This window comes from Triturus cristatus, chromosome 2_1 (genome assembly GCF_964204655.1).
Source record: "Triturus cristatus chromosome 2_1, aTriCri1.1, whole genome shotgun sequence".
NCBI classification, from domain to species: domain Eukaryota; kingdom Metazoa; phylum Chordata; class Amphibia; order Caudata; family Salamandridae; genus Triturus; species Triturus cristatus.
This window is the reverse complement of record NC_140581.1, coordinates 1,133,484,779-1,133,506,659: the sequence shown is the minus strand read 5'-3', so window position 1 is coordinate 1,133,506,659 and position 21,881 is coordinate 1,133,484,779. Positions and strand designations below refer to the sequence as shown.

The following is a 21,881-nucleotide window of genomic DNA, read 5'->3' as shown; positions in this document are numbered from 1 at the left end:
ACTAGGCAGGGTTGCCCGTTGTCCCCGCTGCTCTTCGCTCTCGCCCTGGAGCCGCTCGCTGCCTGGCTCCGTTGGGAGCCCTCGATTAGAGGGCTCCGGTGGGCCCCGGGCTTCGAGGATCGGGTTTCATTGTACGCGGATGATATTCTCTTGTATCTCACCTCACCACGGAAGTCGCTCAATGTTCTCTTTGATGTCCTTACTTCCTTCGGGAAAAACTCGGGTCTGATAATCAACTGGTCCAAATCTTGTGTGTATCCTATCTCTGGTGGTTCTCCTCTCTTGCCGCCTCGGCTTCCGCTCCAAATATCTCAGTCCGGCTTTAAATACCTGGGGGTGTACGTTTCGTTGGATCCGGCGGTCCGCTATGAGCAGAATCTCTTGTCTCCACTCCGGCGTTTGAGGGCAGATACGGCTCGGTGGTGTAAGCTGCCCTTGTCTCCGCTTGGTCGCGCGGCGCTGTTTAAAATGATGTCCCTTCCCAGATTCCTTTATGCACTCCAGAACTCCTTCGATGTCATTCCTGCGGCCTACTTTAGGGAGGTGGAGAGTTTGCAGAGGAGACTGGTTTGGGACGGGCGATCGCGTATCGCGTTGGCCAAGCTGACTCTTTCCTGGTATGATGGGGGCATCGCGCTTCCTGATATTAGACGGTACTATTGGGCCTCCCAGCTGTCTGCCATTAACCATGCTACGTACGCTCCTGGTTCGAACCCGGCATATGAGATGGATAAATTCCTGCTCCCCGGCGGTAACTATAACAGAGCGCTTTACTCGCGGTCTGCTGGTAGGGCCCTTACGGGCCCTACCAGGATTGCGGTCCGTGTATGGAAGGCGGCTAACTTTGCGATGGGCTGGGGTGAGCGTTTAACGTGCGCCACTCCTCTATTCGACTCAGACCGCTTGGGAAACCTCTGGATAACGAAAGGCTTCGAGCGCTGGGATACAATCGGCATCAGCAGAGTGGGGGACCTGTGGGTTAAAGGTGCGGTTAAATCCTTCGCGGCGCTTCAGCGCGAGTATGAGCTTAGTGACAGAGAGTTCTTCCGTTATGCACAGGTTCGGCACGCCCTGCTTTCGGTCTTTGGGGAGGGGACCACGGTCCCTTCTTCTTCGCCTCTCGAGGACCGCATACTCGACGGTCACGTCCCCGACAGTACTATTTCCCTGATTTACAAAAAACTGATAAACAATCGGGCTGACCTCTTGGTGCGTCTTCGGGAGGCATGGACGGGAGATGGGGTGGAGCTGGACGACGAGGACTGGCAGACTGCACTGTCATCCCCTAAGGAGGTGGCCATCCCGGCCCGTCTCCGCCTGGTTCAGCTTAAGATTCTCCATCGTGTATATGTGACGGGCCCCCGCCTGGTTTCGATGGGGTTTTCAGACGACGGACTCTGTAAGCGTGGCTGCGGGCTCAGTGCTACTTTTCTCCATATCCTATGGGAATGCCGCGAGGTGGCGGAATACTGGCGCCGGGTGCATGATATTATGAGACGAGTCACCGGGGTCGCTCTGCTGCCGGAGGTGCGTCGTTGTGTGCTGAATGTATGGGAGCCCAATGACTGCAATGCGGCTCAGGTTCGGTGGGCGGCCTTGGGGAACATGATTGCAAAGAGAGATATTGCGCAGCTTTGGGGTTCCCAGCGGCCTCCCACCGTGTCCGTCTGGAAGGAAAACATGGACTGGTGCATGTTCAGGGAGAAAACGGTGTATGTGGCCCGTGGTAAACCGGGGGCTTGGGGTAAAATTTGGGGGCAGTGGAACGCGTATCGTGGGTCTATCTGTGCTCCCCCTTTGGTAGATACGTCCGGGGTTGCCTCGTCCCCCTGATCCTTGAGGGTTCCTTGTGCATCTCGTACTTCGGAGTACAGATTTGGTTCTCTCGTTGCCCCCCCCTCCCTCTCAGGTCTTCTTTTATTGACCGCCCTCGGGTGGTTGGGTGTTGACTCCCCCGGCTGGTGTTCGCCGCCCTTCATAAGTCGTTTCGCCTTGTTTGTTGTATTTTTGTATTTTTCTTTTTTTTTTCTTGTTATTTATACTAAAAGTGTGTATTCTGATTTCCTTTATGTGCAGTCTGATTTACTGTGATAGTGCGGAGCCCCTGTGAGCTAGCCATTGTTTTCTGATATGCTGGAACACTTTGACTACTAGCGGCCGGCCCTGGTGGTTGTAGGCCCGTGTTTGTAACCCTTTTATGCACAATAAAATCTTTTCAAAAAAAATAAAAAAAATAAAAAAAATACAGCATGCCTCGCAAAGCGAGCAGCGCATGAGCTGCAACGCTAGGCTAGACCTAAAAAAGGGCAGGGATGAAAAAGAAACCGGAAGAATACGAGACAGCAAGTGTAGGGTAGTAAAATATAGAGAGGCATGAGGTAGACTAAAGGCTAGACACACCCTTGGTAGTCGGTATGGTTTTTGGCAGTGCCTGTAACGGGCTCCTAAAAATAACTTTGAGGCGCTGCACTTATTATTTTGCAAATTAAGCATGAAGTGCGGCAAGTTAGTTAACTTAACTACTTAATATATGTTTAATGTATCTGATGGTCGCATACCCATCGGAAACGGGCAGGCATTTCCGGCTGTCCACAGCTCTCTCACTGCTCTGCGTCAAACGCATTTGAGCGCCAGCTCTTAAACACTTGCCGTGTCTGCCCTGCTTATGGCGACATGACCAGCGCGTGCTCCCAGGCGCTTGGTTGTTGCCCAGACACCCCTAACACCAAAGCAGGCAGCACCCACAAATAACTCAGCAAAACAACGAGAAAGACTACAGGACGGGAGAAGGGAAAAAAGACTCGTTCTCGTTAGGAGCAGCAACAAGAGGCAGTTGCCTAGGAGATGTCGATGGCATCCAGGGCGGACATCACTGCTGGAGCTTTGTGATGTCATCGCTCACGGTGTCAGCTGTATGAAAGACAGTTACCTATAATAAGGCGCTACCGTCTTGAACTAAAATTGATCCTGTGGATTCCTGCTCCAATTATAGAGGGTTCTGCGTGCTTCTCAATTGTATTTGTCCTACTCTAGCCCCCTCAGCACGCACTGGACAAAAGAATACCACAGTGACAATGGTAGGTCGCAGCAAAATTGAGCAAAATTGACATCTGTAGGTATTGTTCACTGCTGCTGTGCTGTGGAGCAGAGTCGCACAGGAACAGAAAATAGGCCCGGGCATGAAAATAAAAGTGCGCCCCCCACATCAGTGGCCCAAATAGCAAAAAAAAGGCCCAAATTTACAAATCAGTCCATTTTAGATCTTGCAAAAGCACGCTTGATGGGTATTTTACAAGGTATGAGAAACAGCACGCATAAGTGTTTGCTGCAGGCATGCTTTTGGTAATATCAGGCTAATCAACAGTAAAAACTGCCACATATGGTCACAAAACAGGCTCACATGCTTCTAAAAATCCAGCCTACACACTGATCTGTCAGATCAGCCCACCGAGCAGTGCCTGATCTCACTATAAGCAGGGCCACTGGAATCATGGAATTGTGTGGCCACTGCAATTTTTGCATAGTTATAGATTTGCCACATAATCCATCATCTGCCACATAATCTGCATATTTTAACAAAAACAAATGCTTCAAAAGTTACGAAATATGCAGTGATACATTTTGCTACGCAATGGCAGGCACTTTGCAATACTGGACTGGTCATTTATCTGTTGCTTATAGCTATATTTGGGTATGAAACTAGCACTAATGAGGTGAAACCAATGTCACTGCAGTATTACCAAGTTTACAAATGACGAAATAATGAAGAAATACTATTACAAAATGGGCTGCATTATACCATATAATGTGGCTTTTCTTGCTGCACAATTTACTAACCCTGCCGCAAAATGTGGCCCTGTCCTGCTGCATAATTCTAATGGGGCCCTGCCTAGGGCAGGTCGACCTTGCTATCAAGAAATAACAACTGGATGCTAAAAGTAGACCTACATTTTTCTGCATCAATTATTGCCAATTTCCATCCCACTTTGAAAAGATATACCTTCAATGAATGGCGTTAGAGGTCTTTTTTTTGTTCGAACTTCTTTTTCTTCTCAAATATCACTCTTTATTTCTTTTAACTTTGCTTTTTTTTCTTTCTAGTGTTTTTCCCCCAATTAACTTGCACCCTCAAGCCTCTTGTTTCCGGTTTCATTTTTGTTCCTAATGGAGCTCTTGTTCCCCATGGCACTGTTTTTGTGTGCTCCGTGTGATTTAAAAAAAAAACTTTTCCCAATTTTCTTTCTCTTTGGGTTGCCTTACTGAAAAAAACCTCCTTCACTCTCTCCTTTTTTACCTGTCAGGACCCTCTTTTACGTATTTTGTTCCCAGCCATAGACAGTGGTCCTTGTTGCTTGTCCTTGTTTAAATTATTTTTCATTGCCTATTTAGAACTGCTAAAACGGAGATTTGGCAATTGAGTTGCGAACAACTTAAAGATTTACTAACGCCTGGGAGTTTTTTTACAAAGACAGCTATAGGATTTTTTCATTCATTGCGCACTGGATAGGATTAAAGTTATACAGCGGCTGAGGTAAGTTTGAAATTGAATTCCAAAGACTGTCCATTTCATTTTTATTAAGATTTTAATACAAGGATTGAGTTGTATTTTGCTTGTGACCTTTTGGCAAATCAAATTATTTGGTGGGATGCTCAATAACTTATCAGTCCTGAAGATGACCATGTATTTATGACTAAGGTCGAAACGCCGTCGACGCAACTGTGGCCACGATTTATGGAGGACACATTGTTTTGTGTGTTGTAGTTCCAGTGTTGGTTTGGAACTCCGACTTTTATGTAACCTCTTTCTGTATGCCACTTGTCTGGTTGTGTATGTCGATTAATTGTTATATGTACCAGCTTATATGTCTGAGCCTCACAATACTATTTTTCATAAAATAAATTATGTTTCTATAACTAAATTTGTTTTCTATATAAGGGCCATATATATTTCTATAATTTTCTTTCTTAATTTTTTTGTTGTTTGTTGTATTTTGATTCAAATATTTGCTATTTTTAATGAGTATTTTGTGTACACTGTGAACCATTGTTAGGATAAAATATAGAACTGAGAAATGGCCTTTCAAAGCGTACATTTCAAAATGACAAGTTTGTAGTGCTGATGTAATAATATCTTACATTCAACTTATTACATGTCTGCACATACGGAAGAAATAGTTATGCATTGAAGTGATCACAATCTGTATTTTACACGGGCGCCTGGTAAAAATAAAGATTTCGCTTAATGCCCCAGTGATACAGTTGCCTCTTCTACCTTACCTCTGGCTGCACAGGGGAGTCCACCGAGGGCAGCAGGTCGAGCATGGCAAGCATCGCACCAGGGTGGATAATGACATTCTCTAAACTCTGGGAAGATGGAGTATGCTGCCGCACATCAAGGGCATTCTTGGGTATATGTACAGAGGAAGGAGCAACAGAATGGTGGGCGTGCCTGGAAAAGAAATGGAGAAAGTGAAAAAAGAAATTATTATTACACGATATATGAGCTTAAAATATTAAAATGTTTCGTCATTTGTACTGGGTGAAAAAAGAACACAAGCCTATTAGCCTTAGAAAAGGTTTGAGTCCCGATGTCCGCCTCCCCCTACCTCTCTGGAACTCTCTCACGTGTTGGCACAAACCGTTAAAATCTCACCACTCTAGACACTTTCCACACAAGCAGAATTAGTCTGATCTTCACTAGGATATCCAAATGTAAAAATGCTTAGGAAAATGTGAGATGCGTTCCAACAATATTTCACGTTATTGAATGATCAGAAGAAATAAATGTCAAAAGGAGACCATCCCTCCAATCAGAAAACAAGAACGATTACAGACAGGTATGGTGTTTTAGTTGTAGAAAACAGCTCCTCTCCGTTACATATTGTGGACACGTTGTGTCACCCTCTGACTAGGGTAGAAATGGCACATCAGACGAATAATGCAGCAAAGGTATTTTTTGCCTGGAGTCTCACCGGCCAATTGCTTTTTCGGGGACTATCATATCTATTGTGTCCGAGCAGGAAGGATACACTTCCCATCACGGGGATATAATTTGCATAATCTGCAAACCAAGAGTTCCTATGAAAGCAAGGACCTTCTATAGTGCAGAGATACAACGAACAAGCATTTGCAATGCAATAGGTCTTGCATTTATGAGAGTTTGAGCTATTAGCATTGTAAATGACAATGCCTTTTATTTATGTGTTAAAACAGATAAATAAATTGTCATTTACAATGCCAATAGCTTAAACTCTCGCATATGTGAGACCTATTGCATTGCAAATGTGGGCTATACATTTTTTTTAAAGAGTTAGGAGAGAGCGTGTTCTGCCTGCAATAGCAAAGCCAAAGCAATTTGAGAAAATAGTGCTCGGAGACTGCAATTAAAGCCTCCCGAGTAACAGCACGTAACGGGGGTGTTGCCATGGAAGGTTACAAAATGAGACAAGGCGGTACTGAGGAGGGACTACTAAGACTTTTGACCCATGAACAGCCACAGTTTACAGTGGGCATTGACACAAGCCAATTAAAAATGTGGGATAAGAGTGGGTGGAGCTTCAAGTCCCTACCTCAATACAGCATGCCTCGCAGAATAGCGCATGCGCTGCACAAGCTCGACCCAAAAAAGGCATCTCTGTCCACACACTGACTGCAGGGTTCCTTTCTTCCAACAAGTGAGGCACAGGGTTTAATCTGCCTCTGCATTCCTGAACACAAATGAGGTCACAGATGTTGTGATGGCGAGCTCTAATTTCTCCACCATGGCCAACTAACAGAAACAAAGTTGTGCCGCCTTGCTTTTTCAGGTACATCAAGGTTGCATTGTTTGCAGCATACACCAATGTCAGCTACCGCTAGATACAGCAGGGAAATTAGAACCCATAGCCTAAAAAGATGGCACTCAGCACCTTGATAATTAACTCCTTGTCCTCCACAGATCAAGATCCCTCTGTCCACTCACCTCTAAAAGCAGGCCCTGGCCTTAAGCCAAGTGTGGGTTTTCTCTGTGTATCACATGGCCATTCCAGTCCCCGCTGAGTGGATTACAAGCAATGCACATCTGAAACCCCCACAGCCAAATTCTGCACATTCTGAATCCAAATACTGGGAGCAGAAATCCACAATTCCCTTACACAGTCTGGCTTCATATTTGTTTTGACGTGCAAGGCAATTCATCTCTTGGTCCTTTGAAATGACCAGCCTGAACTTTTGAATATGGCCACTTGTAGAGACCGAGACACACTAGTGCTCTAAACAGCACGGTTTCAAACTGAGGTTTTAGTTGGAGTAGAGGGATAATAATGCTGGTTAAGGGAAAAACGTAAATCTGATAAAAAATGTCCAGAACTCTCCAGGCTGGATAAGGGCACCTGTATTCTCAGAGTCCTAATATACCTGTCAAAAATGTAAGATCGACAACGCTACCACCAACCTAACTTGATTGGAGGAGGCACAGTGTTCTAAATCTCATCCTACCAAGAATTTACCCATAAAACTTCAAATATGCATGCTGGGTTCTAGAATATTGATTCTGATGGTGAGGACTGAAGACCAGCTGTGCACAGCGAGGAATATCTATTCCGCGAATGTGAATCAGGTATTTATTTTCTACAGGACTTATCAAGATATGTTGCATTGATATCACCAATACTTTAATGAAGAGGAACTTTAATTTGGTACATAGCATATTTCTAAATAAACCTAGACCTGGCAATGCCCTAGATATAAAAAAAAAAAGAGGCACAAAAGTGCTAGAAATATTAAAATAAGAGGTTAGACCTGTGGTTATCTGGCATGTGCAAACCGTAATAGAGATGTTATACTTTCTTTACCCAATCCACAGAGTATTTCTCAAATTCATCATTCTTTTAATTTCCGAAAACATGTTTGAACGAGTTATTAATTGCTGCCAACATGTGCTGCACACAAACAAGTGCTTTTCTAATGCTTTCTAAAATTATAATAAGTGAAAGGCCCTTTTGACCTTAAACGTAGGTCATGATCAGTGGTGGCAGCTTAACCACTTGGATAAAACTTTAAATGGAACTCACCGTGAACTATTTGGAGCGCCATAAACACCGTTTACTTTCCTGGCATACTCCTCGAAACAACACAAGCAAACATTTAAAATGGGTAGCGTGTGCCAAATGCGCAGGCTGCATTAGGTACTTTTCAACGCTCAACGCTCAATCAAAAAACTTCATAACATTTCTTTTTTTTACATGCATGAAAATATTAACTGGAGTGTGCATCCCTAATCTTCTGATATTTTGCAGATTACATCTTTTGGACGTAGAGTAACGGGTGGCATGTACGTGCACTGTACTTTGTGTTTAGATCCAACCTGAATCCTTCACTTCCCAAAAATCTGAGGGAATCCAAACAGCAGCCAGACACAGAATGAGTTAGGAGGACACATGGAAACAAAGAGACACAAGAGCCACTAAATAGGGTTGGAAATAACTAGTGGTGTAGAAGAAGCACACTACATGAAGAAGTTCCTAGGTGAGGGTCCCACCTTGGAGTTCAGAGCGGCACGGTACCATTGAAGCAACTTGAACAAACCTCTTCAAACGGATGCCAATAACGCATATTGCTTCAGCTTATCCCAAACAATAGCTCATGCGGAAACTCAACACTGATGACCGCCTGCTGTGGCTCTGGCATTCAATACCCTGTCAAGAAAAACAAGCATTTGCAATTCAATAGGTCTTGCATTTATGAACTATTGGCATTGTAAATGGCCATGCCTTTTATTTATGTGTTGTTTTAAAACAGATAAATAAAAGTCATAGTCATTTACACTGCCAATAGCTTAAACTCTAGCAAATGCAAAACCTATTGCATTGCAAATGTGGGCTATTAAAAAAAAAAGCGTTAGGAGAGAGCGTGTCCTGCCTGCAATAGCAGGCAGGCCAAAGCTATTTGAGAAAATAGTGCTCAGAGGCTGTAATTAAAGCGTACTGAGTAACAACACATAACAGGGGGTGTCGCCATGGGAGGTTACAAAATGGGACAAGGCGGTACTAAAGAGGCACTACTAAGCCTTTTGACCAACAGCCACAGTTTATAGGGGACAATGACACAAGCCAATGAACAATATGGGCGGATAGTGGGCGGAGCTTTAACTCCATACCTGAATACAGCATGCTTCGAGAGCAGTGCATGCGCTGCCAATGCTTGACCTAAAAATCACCTTGAGAAGGCACAAGTAGAGTGAGCACCCCGCAGGAAGCTATAACTTCCTGCTCTGTAATACCTTTCTTAACTCAAGGAATTACTTTGTTAGTTGTCAAGCCACCTACAACTTTTATAGGGAGACAGAAACAAAAGGGAAGCTATCAGTACTCAGGTCCTTTAACCAGCCCCAAGGGTTGAAACCACTACATGAAAATCGAAGTCCTTTCTGTGGCCAAATAGCCTACTTCTAGTCACCCCACTGACCTGCTTATAGCCTTAGCAGTGCCCATGTGACACTTGTTTAAGCTGGTTTTGCTTGCAGTGGTAAGAAATTGCAGGTGTCACATAGGCAAGGCCCCACAAAGAGAAGGAGGTCATTTACAAGCGTTGCTGCCATGCCCCTAAGGGCAATAGGCTATTAGCACTAGTCAGGCACCCCACCCAAAAAAGAAAAAGCTGTAATTCAGAGGTGGGCTGAGCTGTGTCTGTTTTTTCTTCTTGCTACTCTACTTAGATCCCCTGCGTTCACCTCATAGGCCCACACAAAGTTCCTCAAAAGTCTCTGGGGGATCTTCCTTTACACTCAGTGTGCCAGCTACAGCCCTCAAGTCACTGAGGCAAAAGTAAACTCAAGCACAGCAGAAAAATAAATACAATGTTCTATTTGTTTATGTTTTCTACTCTTTTCCAGCATTCACGCTCCAGTGTAGCAAGAGGTGGAGTAGGAACCAATGGGAAACAGTTCTCCTTTGCCACGCAAACAGGGCAGGGCATGAGGGTTTTAAACTAGTCTGCTGCCAAGCTTTATGGAGAAAAATCTAGAAAGCTGGGATGAGCCCGGGTCCAACAGTAAAGAAAACACTGGCATATTACAGAAACAGGGATGTAGAAGCCCCAGAAAACTTCAGAGTCAGTCCCACATGACGAGGTATTGCCTGAAAATTAAGTTATTTGCCTGCCAATCTGGCAAGGTTCCATTCATAGTAATGAACATTGTTGCCTTCCACATGGAGTCTGTTTCCGGCATTCTTTTCTAGCTTCACTTTTTCATCCCCAATCCACTTCCTAGTAGAATACTTCAACAGTCTGTTGTTGCCACTAAAGAGGAGGCACAACTTGCTTCAGAACAAAATACTTCCCTCTGGCTGTCTTTTAAATAAACATGCAAGGTAAATATCATGTGGATCCCTGTCCGTGCGGATGCCAGCCTGTCTGGCATTCGCACGGACAGGGATCCCAGCGTTGTACCGTATGGACGGATGAGCCTGAATTGGGAGCCCCATTAGGAAAATGATGTAATCGTGTCTTTAACCACATAGTGGTTTATTCAGATATCCATTGGCGAGATGTCCGTGTGGGCGCATGATATTTAACTCGCATGTATATTGTCTCGCAAGAATAACAATATATACAATAAATTATTTTAAGCTTTCGAGTGAGCCACCTAAACGCGGTGACCGCCTTCATGATCTGTGCATGGATTTAGTCTATCCGGATACCACTGACTACATATTCAGTTGATTGTCCTAGCCATCCAAGCAGCAAACACGGTTTTCTTTTTCAATGTCCTGATGAAGACCCGCATGCGGAGGTCATAATCAACCCTCACCGGCTAAGAAGGGTCGAAACGTTGACATCCCTTGTTTCGCAGCCTGGAATACATTATACTGATCCTGTTGAAAAACTGGATGATGCATTGTCAAATAAGTTACAACATTCTGTAGTAAGGCCATATAATAACACATTACAAGAGTATTGTAAACAGGCCTAACACTGGTGAAGCTATTCCTGATAACCACTGCACCAGTGTTGTTTATGTGTAAATTAATATATTTGTATTTTTAAATTTCTGATTTTTTCTTTTTGTTCTTCACTCACATTCACACATGAGCACTTTTCTGCACCTTCTTTTTGAACAACCTATTATTATATAAATGCTTTATTTGATTATGCCTATTTATAAGGAATATATATAAAAAGATTTGATCATAATCTCAGTTGTTGTATGTCTTTCTCACTGGTTTATTTCAAAAGAATATTTCACCAATTGCAAAATATTTATATGACTTCTCTGATGAATTTTCTGAATCTTTTGCCTCTTTGGGGGTGATAAATAGAAAACGTCAGGACCAACTGTTGTTTATACCATATCCTGAATACAGCATGTCTCAAAGAGAGAGTGCAAGCGCTGCCTAGGCGAGACCTAAAAAAATTGCAAACCACAATACATCCACAAGCTTTTAAGTTTGACCTCAGTCAGGCGCAGCCTATAACAGACTTTCAACTTAGAACAAAAGTGAAGCTTAAACCAAGGGCCATTAGACATTTGGTTTTGTCTCCCATACGGAACTCCGAGCCATACACTTTCTTCGCTGACAGCACAACTTGTCGCACACTCATGTGTGTGCACTCAACATAGAAGACTCCTCCATTTCCTCTACACTGGTAACCTTCTCCTTCAACCCTTTCTTCTCGGCACTGCACCTCCACTAGGACAGGAATGTTCATTCTTGCCACCTAGTTTGCCCTTTGTATTCAGCTAGGATCAAATTTAAAGTTGGAATCAAAAATCGTTGATACCATTTACAAAGCTTACTGGAAAAAACGTCAATGCTACCTCCAAAACCTAGTCCCACATCACATTCTAACTAGGAACCCTCGATCACTGGACATGCCCTTCATCCAGCATCACATATTCAAACGCCAAAAAATGTGGTGTCCAGGGCCCTATACGCTGTAATGCGTTGGTCCTCATCCTAAAAGCAGATTAAAAACACCTACAGTTCTATAACTGCAGAGTGAACTCTTCATTTACTAATTTGATCAAATGTAATGACAGGAACTGTGATAGAGTAATATTGTTTTGGGGTGTTTTACCTTCAATTATTTTTTACGCTAACTCCTTTGTCTACACCTTTTCTTGCACACTGTACTTGTCCTTTCAGTGTTCTATCATGGCCAAAAGGCGATGTGTTTGGCATTTTACAAAACTTCTCAATAAATAAATGTCCTGAACCATAGCTTACCCCTACTCAAAGGCCTTTCTCTAGCCCAACCCGCAACCCAAACTCCAGCTATACTCCTAACCTCTCAGTAACACCAAGATTTACACTGTGCCACCATATAAAAATGTGTTTCCCAACATTTTGTTTTCAATCTCAAAGATTTGGAACTTGTGGTTTTTCAAATGGATTTCTTTTTTTACGTTTGGTCTTTCTTTTTATTTCGGACTTTTGGTCTAAATGTATGACAAACTGGACTACACTACTACTCACAAATGAAACAGAGAAAAGTCAAATTACTATACACATAACAAATACTTTGTCTTTTTTTCAATTTGATTGGATATACACAATGGCTTTCAATGAAAAGCAACTACCTCCAAGACAGGACATTGAAACGAATAAGTGATATTAGCGAAGGTGAAATCAATACATCCACATTAATGTATATCAAATAGATGGTGTTTGGTAAATAAGAATGAACTCTTTAAAAAAGGCATTCTGATTGATACTTTTAACTGCAGATTGCCCACCTTTAGAATATTCTCCTGGCACCAGACCTGCTCTAGATGTTTTTCCACAGGCTAGCTTCTGAATGGTATGGTGCTGTGCTGCTCATCATTGACTTTGTTCCGCGGCCTCGAAAGTGACACAGCAGAGCCACATATAAGCAACAGTCCTACTCACTGACCTCAGTTCCTTTCTTTCTGTGCCATGAAACATGTTCTGCTCCATTTTTCATAAGTTTTGATGAGTTTTCAAATTGAAATCCAGTAAGCAATGTCCCCACCTAAGATTACGGAGTTCAAACCATGCTATGACTGTCAAAAACAGATGTAGATAACAGACACACACAAGGTGTGTCTTTGGTGTTTGGGTTCTGGGCACAACTCCAAGATGTGCAATTTGGGTGCCCTCATGCACTCAAAGGCAATTCGGGACTCTGAAGTGAAGCTGTATTTCAAAAAACAAGTTACGGACCTCGGTTAAGTCACACTTCAGATCAAGGTAATAGACCCTTTCCCACTCTCGGGGAAGATCTTGCAATAGGTTTTGTTTGGGATCCAAGTCATCCGGTAAATCGAAGTCCAAATTGAAGAGGAAACATAAGGCAAAATGTGACTTGATCCCAGACCGATTCAGACAATACAACCACACTGCAGCTCAGAGGCTCCATCATCTTTTTGGTTCAGATTCTGAACAGACTTTACCACCACCCAGAGAGGGTTGTTACTCCCGCTATTGACTCATGCTGAAGAAATATGGAGGTCTTTGTTCTATTTTAGATACTCACCTTCTGAATACCTTCTTGTGGAAGGACACATTCAAAATGCTCACAGTGGCCCAGGTTCTGTCACCCCTGGATCCAGGGAACTGGACTGTAACTTTGGACCTGCAGGACACTTAATTTCATGTGTCGTTCTGTGGTCCCACAGACGTATGTGGTTCAAGGTTGGCCAAGGGCATTTTCAGGTTGCCGTGCTCCTCTTTAGGCTTATCAGCACCCCATGGGTGTTCACAAAAGTGATGGTGGTGGTAGCCGCTCTTCTTCAGAGTTAGGTGATACCAGTTTTCCTCACCTCGATGACTAGCTGTTGAAGGTAGGATAGCTACAGCTGGCCATAGCCCACCTCTAAACAACAATGAACCTCCTGGCATCATTTGGGGTTCTTAATCCATGGGCTGAAGTCACACTTGACTCCTGTGCAGACGCTTTTATAGGCGCTCTCTTGGACTTGGTGCAGTCCATGCCCTTTCCTCCGGCGCAACAAGTCGAGAACATTTGGGATACAATCCTTATGTTTCAGCCTCAGTCCTGGCTCTCAGTGAGAGCAGCTCTGAGGATTCTTGGACTGTTGGCCTCATTCAAACCTTTCCTGTCTGCTTTGCCAGGTGGAATATGCAGGCTCTGCAGTGGGCTCTTGAGTCGCAGTGGGCACAGCAACAAGGAAACCTGTTGGATGTCATTCAGATTTTGGAGGAGACTACACAAGATTTACAGAGGTGGCTGCTTGACTGCAAACTGATCAGCAGTGGTCCCTCTCCCTTCCCTATCCAGAGCAGATGGTGGTGAAGTTGGAGTTACGGGCCATTCACCTGGCATTGAAGGCCTTCCTGCCATTCATCAAATGGAGGCTAGTACATGTTCTCATGGACAACATCAACAAAATGTGGTACTGGAAGAAGCAGGGTGGAGTAGGGTCTTGTGCTAGGAGTCTCTGTGCCTGTAGAGGTGGTTGGAACATGACAGCATCTCAGTTATTGTGATACACCTTGCTGGCTCATTGAACACCAGGGTAGACAAACTCATCCGGTGGTACCTGGCGGACAACGAACAGGGTCTGCATCCTGAGGTGGCACTGGGCATCATCCTACACTGGTGAGAATACTGGCTAGATCTTTTCGCCTCCCTTGAGAATGTGCAGGGTCTATATTTTTGCAAGTTGGAGTTCCTGTAAAAGCTCACCCCAGGAATGTATTTTAACTGGGGTGGAACACATGGCCCCTTCAGTATGTCTTCCCACTTCTGCCTCTCCAGCTTAAAGTGCTTTAGAAGATCAGGAACAACTAGGCCCAAGTGAGTCCAGTGGCCCCGGATTGGGCCAGGAAAGGGAGGTACATAGAACTTTTGAGCATGTGCATCTTCCCTCCGATCAGGCTACCACTTCAGAAAGATTTTCTATTGTAGCAGCAGGGCAGGGTCCTCCACCCGAATCTGCGTAATCTACATCTCCATGCGTGGTGACTGAGCAGCAGCAAGTGTCGGCATTTGAGTTGCTAATCAAAGTTGTGGATGTCAACCGGGCTTCCAGGCACCCTCCCAAAAAGTCTATTTATGGCAGGGGCTGAGACAGATTGGTGGCCAAGCATGGAGTCCGCAGCCAAGCTGTCAGATATTTGTTTCATCTTTGGTCCAGGAAGACCTTGCCATGGGCACTATTAAACTTTACTTGCCCTTCTCTGCGTTTACCAGACCAACTGTCCTTGTTCAAATCACCTTTTGGGATGCAATTTATTAAAGGAATAATACACGTTCTTTTCCAAACCGTGTGATGCCACAGTGGGACTATAATTTTCTCTTGACATTTCTCATGTGTATTCCTTTTAAGCTTAAGCACAGCTGCTCAGTGTGTCTTCTGACAATAAAGACAGTCTTCCTCATCTCAATCACCTCAGCGTGTCACATGAGTGGGCTTCAGGCTCTTTCGGTGTAACTGCCCTACAGCATCTTTTTTTCTGGGCAAAATTTTTTTTTAGAAGCAGGGCAACCTTCTTGCCCTGTCAGACCTCTTCACGTCAGGCAATCCATCTCCCTCCCAATGCTCTCTGCTCCGCCTCACCCCTCAATGGAAGAAAAGAGACGGACGGCTGGACCACAAAAGAGTTTTAAGCTTTAAGTCGATCACACTAAAGGCCATCTGGTTGACAATCATTTTTTTGTGTGGTTCTCAAGGGCAAAGAAAAGTAAGGTTACCCTGTATGGGTAAATAGTCCTTTACATGAAGATATGCTATGCAATGGCCAAAAAGCTGTCTCTAGACTGACTGGGGGCCCTTTTCACCTCATTCAAGGCTGCCACCACTATGTTTACATGAGCAGCAACTGTTCTTGGCATCTGCCAGACTGTGTTTTGGACATCAGTACAAATATTCACAAAGGGCTACTGCCTCGACAGCCAAGTTCAAGGGGACGGGAGTTTCGCCAATTCAGTATGGCAGGAATTTTCAGTCTGCGCCACTCCACAGACCCTCCACCTTTTGGAGGCACTGCTTAGCTGTTCCTCTGTCTTTTTAGTGAAAGTTCAGTCATTTCCGTATAATTGCCGGTGCACCATTTCCCTTTAATGCTGTACAGTGAAGTGCCACAGTGGTTGGTGACAGTGCTACCTATGAAAATACATGGATACTGGAAAAGGCAATCAGTGTAAACACTACACTGGAATTAGTTATTGCACGGGGGAATGCTGGGACACAGAGCACTGAATTATGACCTGTGATCCTGCTTAGTAATTGCCAAGAGTACCCAATAAGTAGAGATGCCTAAAATATAAAACACCTTCGGTATATCGAGGTGTGCAAATGATGTTAGATTTTCTGTCAACCAAGTCCTTAAGCTATTTTTAAAAGTATTTATCTTTCACAAGGCCATTAGATTGGTCATCTACACAGAAAAGAAGACTTTATGAAAACATTCTTTACAATAACAGTGAAAATTGTGAAAAGCATTCTAAGAGAACGTTAGTGGAAGAATAAAAGTAAACAATGCGACTTGAAAAACAAAAAGAAAAAAAAAGCACTGGGAAAGCCAAAGCATCTGCACCGAAAGGATGTCACATCAGTTCAAAAGGAATGTATGCCAATGACAAACACACTAGGAGCACAGTGGAACCATTATTCCATGTAAAACTTTAAAGTAGAAAACGGCTGTAGCCAGATAACTAAATCTGTGGGTAGTAAGGTGCTCAAAAGGTGATGGTCTTTGAACAGAATACAGACAAGATGAACAAGACAACTGACGAAGATTGGCGGTATTGTTAAACAAGCTTCATCATATTTATTCACCCTGGACTTGCTCATCAATGATCATCATCATCAAATCACTTTATTCGGTTTTTGCATAAAACAATAAAAGTCAAATAAGCGATGTGTACACAAAAATCTATCATTAAGAAAGTCTACCAAGTGACATCAAACGCTATAAGGTTGATGGATGTTCAGCAGTCCAATAAGCTAAAAGTTTTAATAGTGTAATGACATTGGTGGCGTGGCTTAGCCGGCTGCAAGATGGCTGCACTTTAAGTGGGCTCTGGTGGCCAAGCCAAACATCCGCAATCATCCTTCAGACAACTGCCCTAAACCTGCCCGATATCCTGCTTTCCTGTCGCCTCTTGTCCTAGGGCGTCACCCTGTGCGACTTGTGGCCCCCGGTGACGCGAGGGAGTCAAGATTTGTCGCCTGTTCAGGGCACTGAACCTGGGCCCTGCCGCCGGCGAGGCCCGGCCCTTCTACCTGCTGCTGATTTGGCCTCTTGTGCCCCGGGGTCGACCAAGGGACTGCGGAGGACTCCTAACTGCTGTGCCTGGTGAGTGCCGCTGCCGCCGGGGTCATTCGTGGCGGGATTGGGGGGCCGTGTGCTGCACCGCCCAGCTCAGGCCTTCCCGCGACACAGGCACCATTTCCTTCCACCTCTGGCGCCCGCTGCGGTGGCCCTCTGTGTCCAGGTCAGGTGATGTGGGTAGCATGCTCCCCGCGACTCCCCGCCGCACTTGCACCCAGGCTGGCACGTCCTCCCGGCTTTTCCCGGAGGGCTGCTTAACACGCTTGGCGTCCTCGATCCTCCTTGCGGCCTCCTCCAGCTACTCTCCGTCACAGCGCTGCACCACCTCGGCCTCCTCCTGACTGCATCGGCCCACGCTCCACTGGTGCGTCTGAGCCTGCGCCCAACTCGCCGCGACAGTCAGCCTGAGGTTCCCCGCCAAGCGGTGCTACCTTCAGTTGCTTTGGCCTCACTGCTTGCCCTGCACCGGCTGGGGCTGTCTGCGGCGCTGGTTCCTCGGCCCCCGGACTGCTGGCCTCGATTCGGACGCTCTCCTGCACGCCGCCCAACTGCGGCGATTTCTGGCGTCCTCAGACCTCTGGCCTTGTCCCACCACGGCGCCTACTATCCTTACGGGGCACCTCTGCACCGGAGTCCACATGCTACACGGGGGGCCCTCTTCCTCATACTCCTGCTGTGACATCCTTCACCATTCCCCATCCGACTGGCCTGCGACACTGGCCCCACGTGGGGGCCATCCGTCCCCCTTGGCACTCTGCGACATCGCCACTGACACTGTCATCGGATCCCGTGGGCCGTACCTTGTGGACCATACTTGCGGCCCAACTGCTCCTGGCGCCGCCTAACTCTTGCACCACTAACGTGCCTTTGCGGAATTCACGTTGGCATCGCGCCACCCTTACTGTTACCTCCTGCTGGGCCCCTTGCACTTTCAGGGCATTTGCCCCATAGCTCGGAGTGGCGCGACCTCCTCTGGACTTCGTTGTGTGTACGGGGTCTGCCCTTGCCTTTCCGCCAACCTGCAGGCCTGGTGTGCGCACCCTGTGGCAGGTCCTGCCATCACCCCGCTGCCTCTGCGATCCTCAGTGACTGTTTGCTCCTGTTCGCCTATACTGGGGGCGCTTCTTGAAACCCTGGCATCACACTTGCAATTGGCCCAGCTATTGTTTGTCCGTGGCTCACCTGTCACAGTTCTTCTTTGGCTGTTAACTCCTCCTTGCTTTCTGGTTGTGCCTCCTACCTGCTTTCGCCGGCCATGGGGAGAACTGACCCTAAGCAGCCCAAGATCGCCTTTGACCAGCGTCGCTTGACGTGTCAGGACGGCGCAAGCTCGGATAGTGGCGACCCCGCTACTATCATGGAGGCATTTATGCTCGACGTCAAATCCACGGTCACAGGTATTGCAGCCCAGCTTGATCAGCTGTCTGCCCGTCTGGACTCAGTTAAGGCCCGAGTTGACTCCCACGATGCTTGTCCTCTGCATGTCGAATCCAGGGTCTCTGATGCCGAGGATGCCGCCACTCAAGATCGCCCAAAATTATTACAGATGGCCAAAATACTCGACCTCATTCGGAATAAAAATGAAGATTTGGAGGCGCGCTCCTGGAGGAGCAACCTCTGCATCACAGGAGTTCCCGAATCCACCAATATCTCCCGAATGGAGGACTTTGTGGAACAGCTCGCCAGGGAACTCTTTGGCGATATCCTCTCCTCCGTCTTCATTGTTGAACGGGCACATCGCTCCCTCGGCCCTCGTCCAGGCCCTGGCCTGCCGGCTCGCCCCATCATCGCCAAAATCCTGAACTTCAGAGACCGCGATGCCATCCTCCCGGCGGCCAGAGAGAAGGGCAAAATCCGCCATCAAGGCAACTCTCTCTCGTTCTATCCTGACTATACCATCGCTGTCCAGGCAGCTCGCCGTGAATTCCTCCCGGCAAAGCGGATCCTCCAAAAGCACAAAGTTTCTTATTCACTGGCTTATCATGCGAAGCTACGGGTCCGGCAGGGTTCAAAAAAGCTCGTCTTCCCGGATCCTAAAGACGCCCTCGTCTTTGTCAAGAAACTAGACAGGTCGCATCGCTCTTCACCTGCTTACTCTCAGGCCACTGCAGCGGACCATCTTAGTGACAATGATTGATTGGCCTTGTACTAATCTTTTGGTTACTATTTCCAATGTTTGTGGCTTCTATGCCTGCTCTACGTTGGCTCTCTTCACTGCTATAGCCCCCTGGGTCATGACTTTCCCGGCCCATACAAAGGGGCTTCTGTTCTTCTGCCATTTGATATTTTTGATTGTCTGACATGCTTAGGGCTTGGCCACCTTGCCTTCTCGGCAAGGGAGTATGCTGAGCGACGCCATGCCCCCACGGGATAATTCCCTTGCTTAACATTGACTCTCCCCTTCCTAGTTGTGGGTCCGTGGGGTGGGTATGGGTGGAATCTCAGCATGATTGGGGGGTTGGAATGGGAATGGGGGTGGTGGGTCCTCTGGGGTTTTTTCTTGGGGTGGGTGGGATGGGTGGTTGGGCTGGGGGTATCTGGGGATTGTTGCCTCTAATTGGGGCTTTAATGTTAGTTCTTGCACTGCTTTATGCTACTGGCTCCTTCATGACACGCCTTTTTTTATCTTGTATTCCTGTTCTATGCACCTAATGGTTTCATTGTTATGCTATTTTCATGCACTTTTACTGTTTGCCCCTCATCCGAGGGCACCGCGCAGATTTTACTTGCGCCCTCATGCGCAGCTTTTTTTGCATTATGGGTTATGACACCACTTTGCACCTCCATGCTTCTTGCACTGACCCTACTTTTGCTCCATTTGTTGCAGCATCAGTTATATCGCCTCACACCATTTTTCTCTCTCGTTGACTTGTTTATCACCCTCCTCCCTGACATGGCACTATGACGGACACTGTCCTTTGGACCTGTAACGTCCAGGGGCTTAACGACCACCGTAAGGCGCGACTGGTCCACGCCCACCTTATTCGTCATAAGATGGACATATGTTTCCTGCAGGAAACCCATCTCGTGCCCGCCACGTCCTCTAGGCTCGACTCCCGACACTAGGGCGAAATTCACTCTTCTTATTATTCTACTTATTCTCGGGGGTGTCCATCCTGTTGCGCAAGTGGCTCCCCCAGCAGACCTCAAAGGTGGTTGTTGATACTGGGGGACGCTTTGTGATTCTCCACGGTACTCTTCACGCCCAGCCTCTGGCGCTTGCTGCCCTGTATGGGCCCAATTGTGATGACCCTGATTTCTTCGCACAAGTCTGGCACCACATTTCTGCGCTCAGCCCTGCCGCGCTCATCTGGGGTGGGGACTTTTTAATATAACGTTTTCCTCTTCGCTGGATCGGTCTGGTCCCCGTACCCTTCACCCACGTGCCACCTCCCTCCTCAATTTCATTCTCACTGACAACACTTTGTACGACGCATGGCGACACACTTGCCCCGATACGCGTGAAGGTACTTGTGTCACTGGCTCCCGTGGCTGCTGGTCCCACTTGGACCTCTGGATTACTACCCCAGACACTTGGCTTGGCTCACCTCCGATCACATGGCACGCACCCTCTCTGACCATGCTCCTGTTCGCTTATGCCTGCGCCTTCCCCACTCCCTCTGCCGCGCCTTCTCTTGGCGGCTCCCCTCTAACGCTCTCCGCGATCCAGCATTCTGCGATGAAATTCAGACTGCAATCACAAATTACTTCAAGCTTAACGAGGGTTTGGTGGACTCACCGTCCACGCTATGGGAGAGTTTTAAAGTTGTTATCCGTGGTGAGTGTATTTCTAAACAGTCCGGCGTCCTCCAATCCATCCGCGGCACCATTGACAAATTGGAAAGGGAGATTAAGGATCTCGAGTCTTCCCATGCTCGGGACCCCAACCCCGATAAGCTCGCCCAGATCCGGGGGACACTGACAGACTTCGCCGACGAGGCCAACAGAGAACTTGCCTTTCTCGGCAGAGAGTCTTGGGCGTGCCATTTCGGCGAGGGTGATCGCCCCGGCAAAACCCTGGCCAACCTTCTTTGCCCGCCTCGTTCTGCATCGTATAGTAACGCCCTCCGTGATGGCGGTCCTGATCGAACAACCTCACCGAAGAAATCAAAGCGCGCTTTATTTAATTTTACACACAACTTTACACTGCCGGCTCAGTCCCTTCGCAGGAGATCCTTGATCAATACTTTGACACCCTCCAATTGTTATGGCTGGGTAATCCCCACCGGGAGTTCCTAGATGAACCTTTCTCCAAAGAAGAGATACTAGCTGCAATAAATGGAATGCCCGGCGATAAGGCTCCTGGCCTGGACAGCCTGCCGGCCTCCTTCTACAAGGCCTTCGCCCCCATTTTGGTTCCTCACCTAGCCGTCATATATAACGAGTCCTTTGAGACAGGACAGCTCCCCCCATCGCTTCGCGAGGCCTTACTCACCTTGCTCTTAAAGCCGGACAAATCACCCGAATTACGGGACTCTTATCGCCCCGTCACTTATAAACACAGACAAGAACATTTTTGCCAAACTGCTTGCTTCGCGCCTTCTCCCCCTCATGCCGCTTATTGCCCGCAAGGATCAGTCCAGTTTTATTCCTGGCCGTGCCACCTCCCATAATCTCCGGACCATTTTCTCTGTTCTTCAT

The 21,881-nt window shown here is 46.5% G+C and overlaps 1 protein-coding gene across 10 annotated transcripts in view; it reads right to left on the bottom strand.

Moving 5' to 3' along the window:
- Positions 1–21,881, bottom strand: part of WDFY3 (WD repeat and FYVE domain containing 3) — a 1,391,721-nt gene that overhangs the window by 877,846 nt on the left and 491,994 nt on the right. For all 10 annotated transcript variants that reach the window (XM_085636566.1, XM_085636564.1, XM_085636563.1 and 7 more), the window contains one exon: positions 5,278–5,449. In XM_085636566.1, the coding sequence (XP_085492692.1) occupies positions 5,278–5,449 (172 nt within the window). The remainder of the gene's footprint in view (positions 1–5,277; positions 5,450–21,881) is intronic.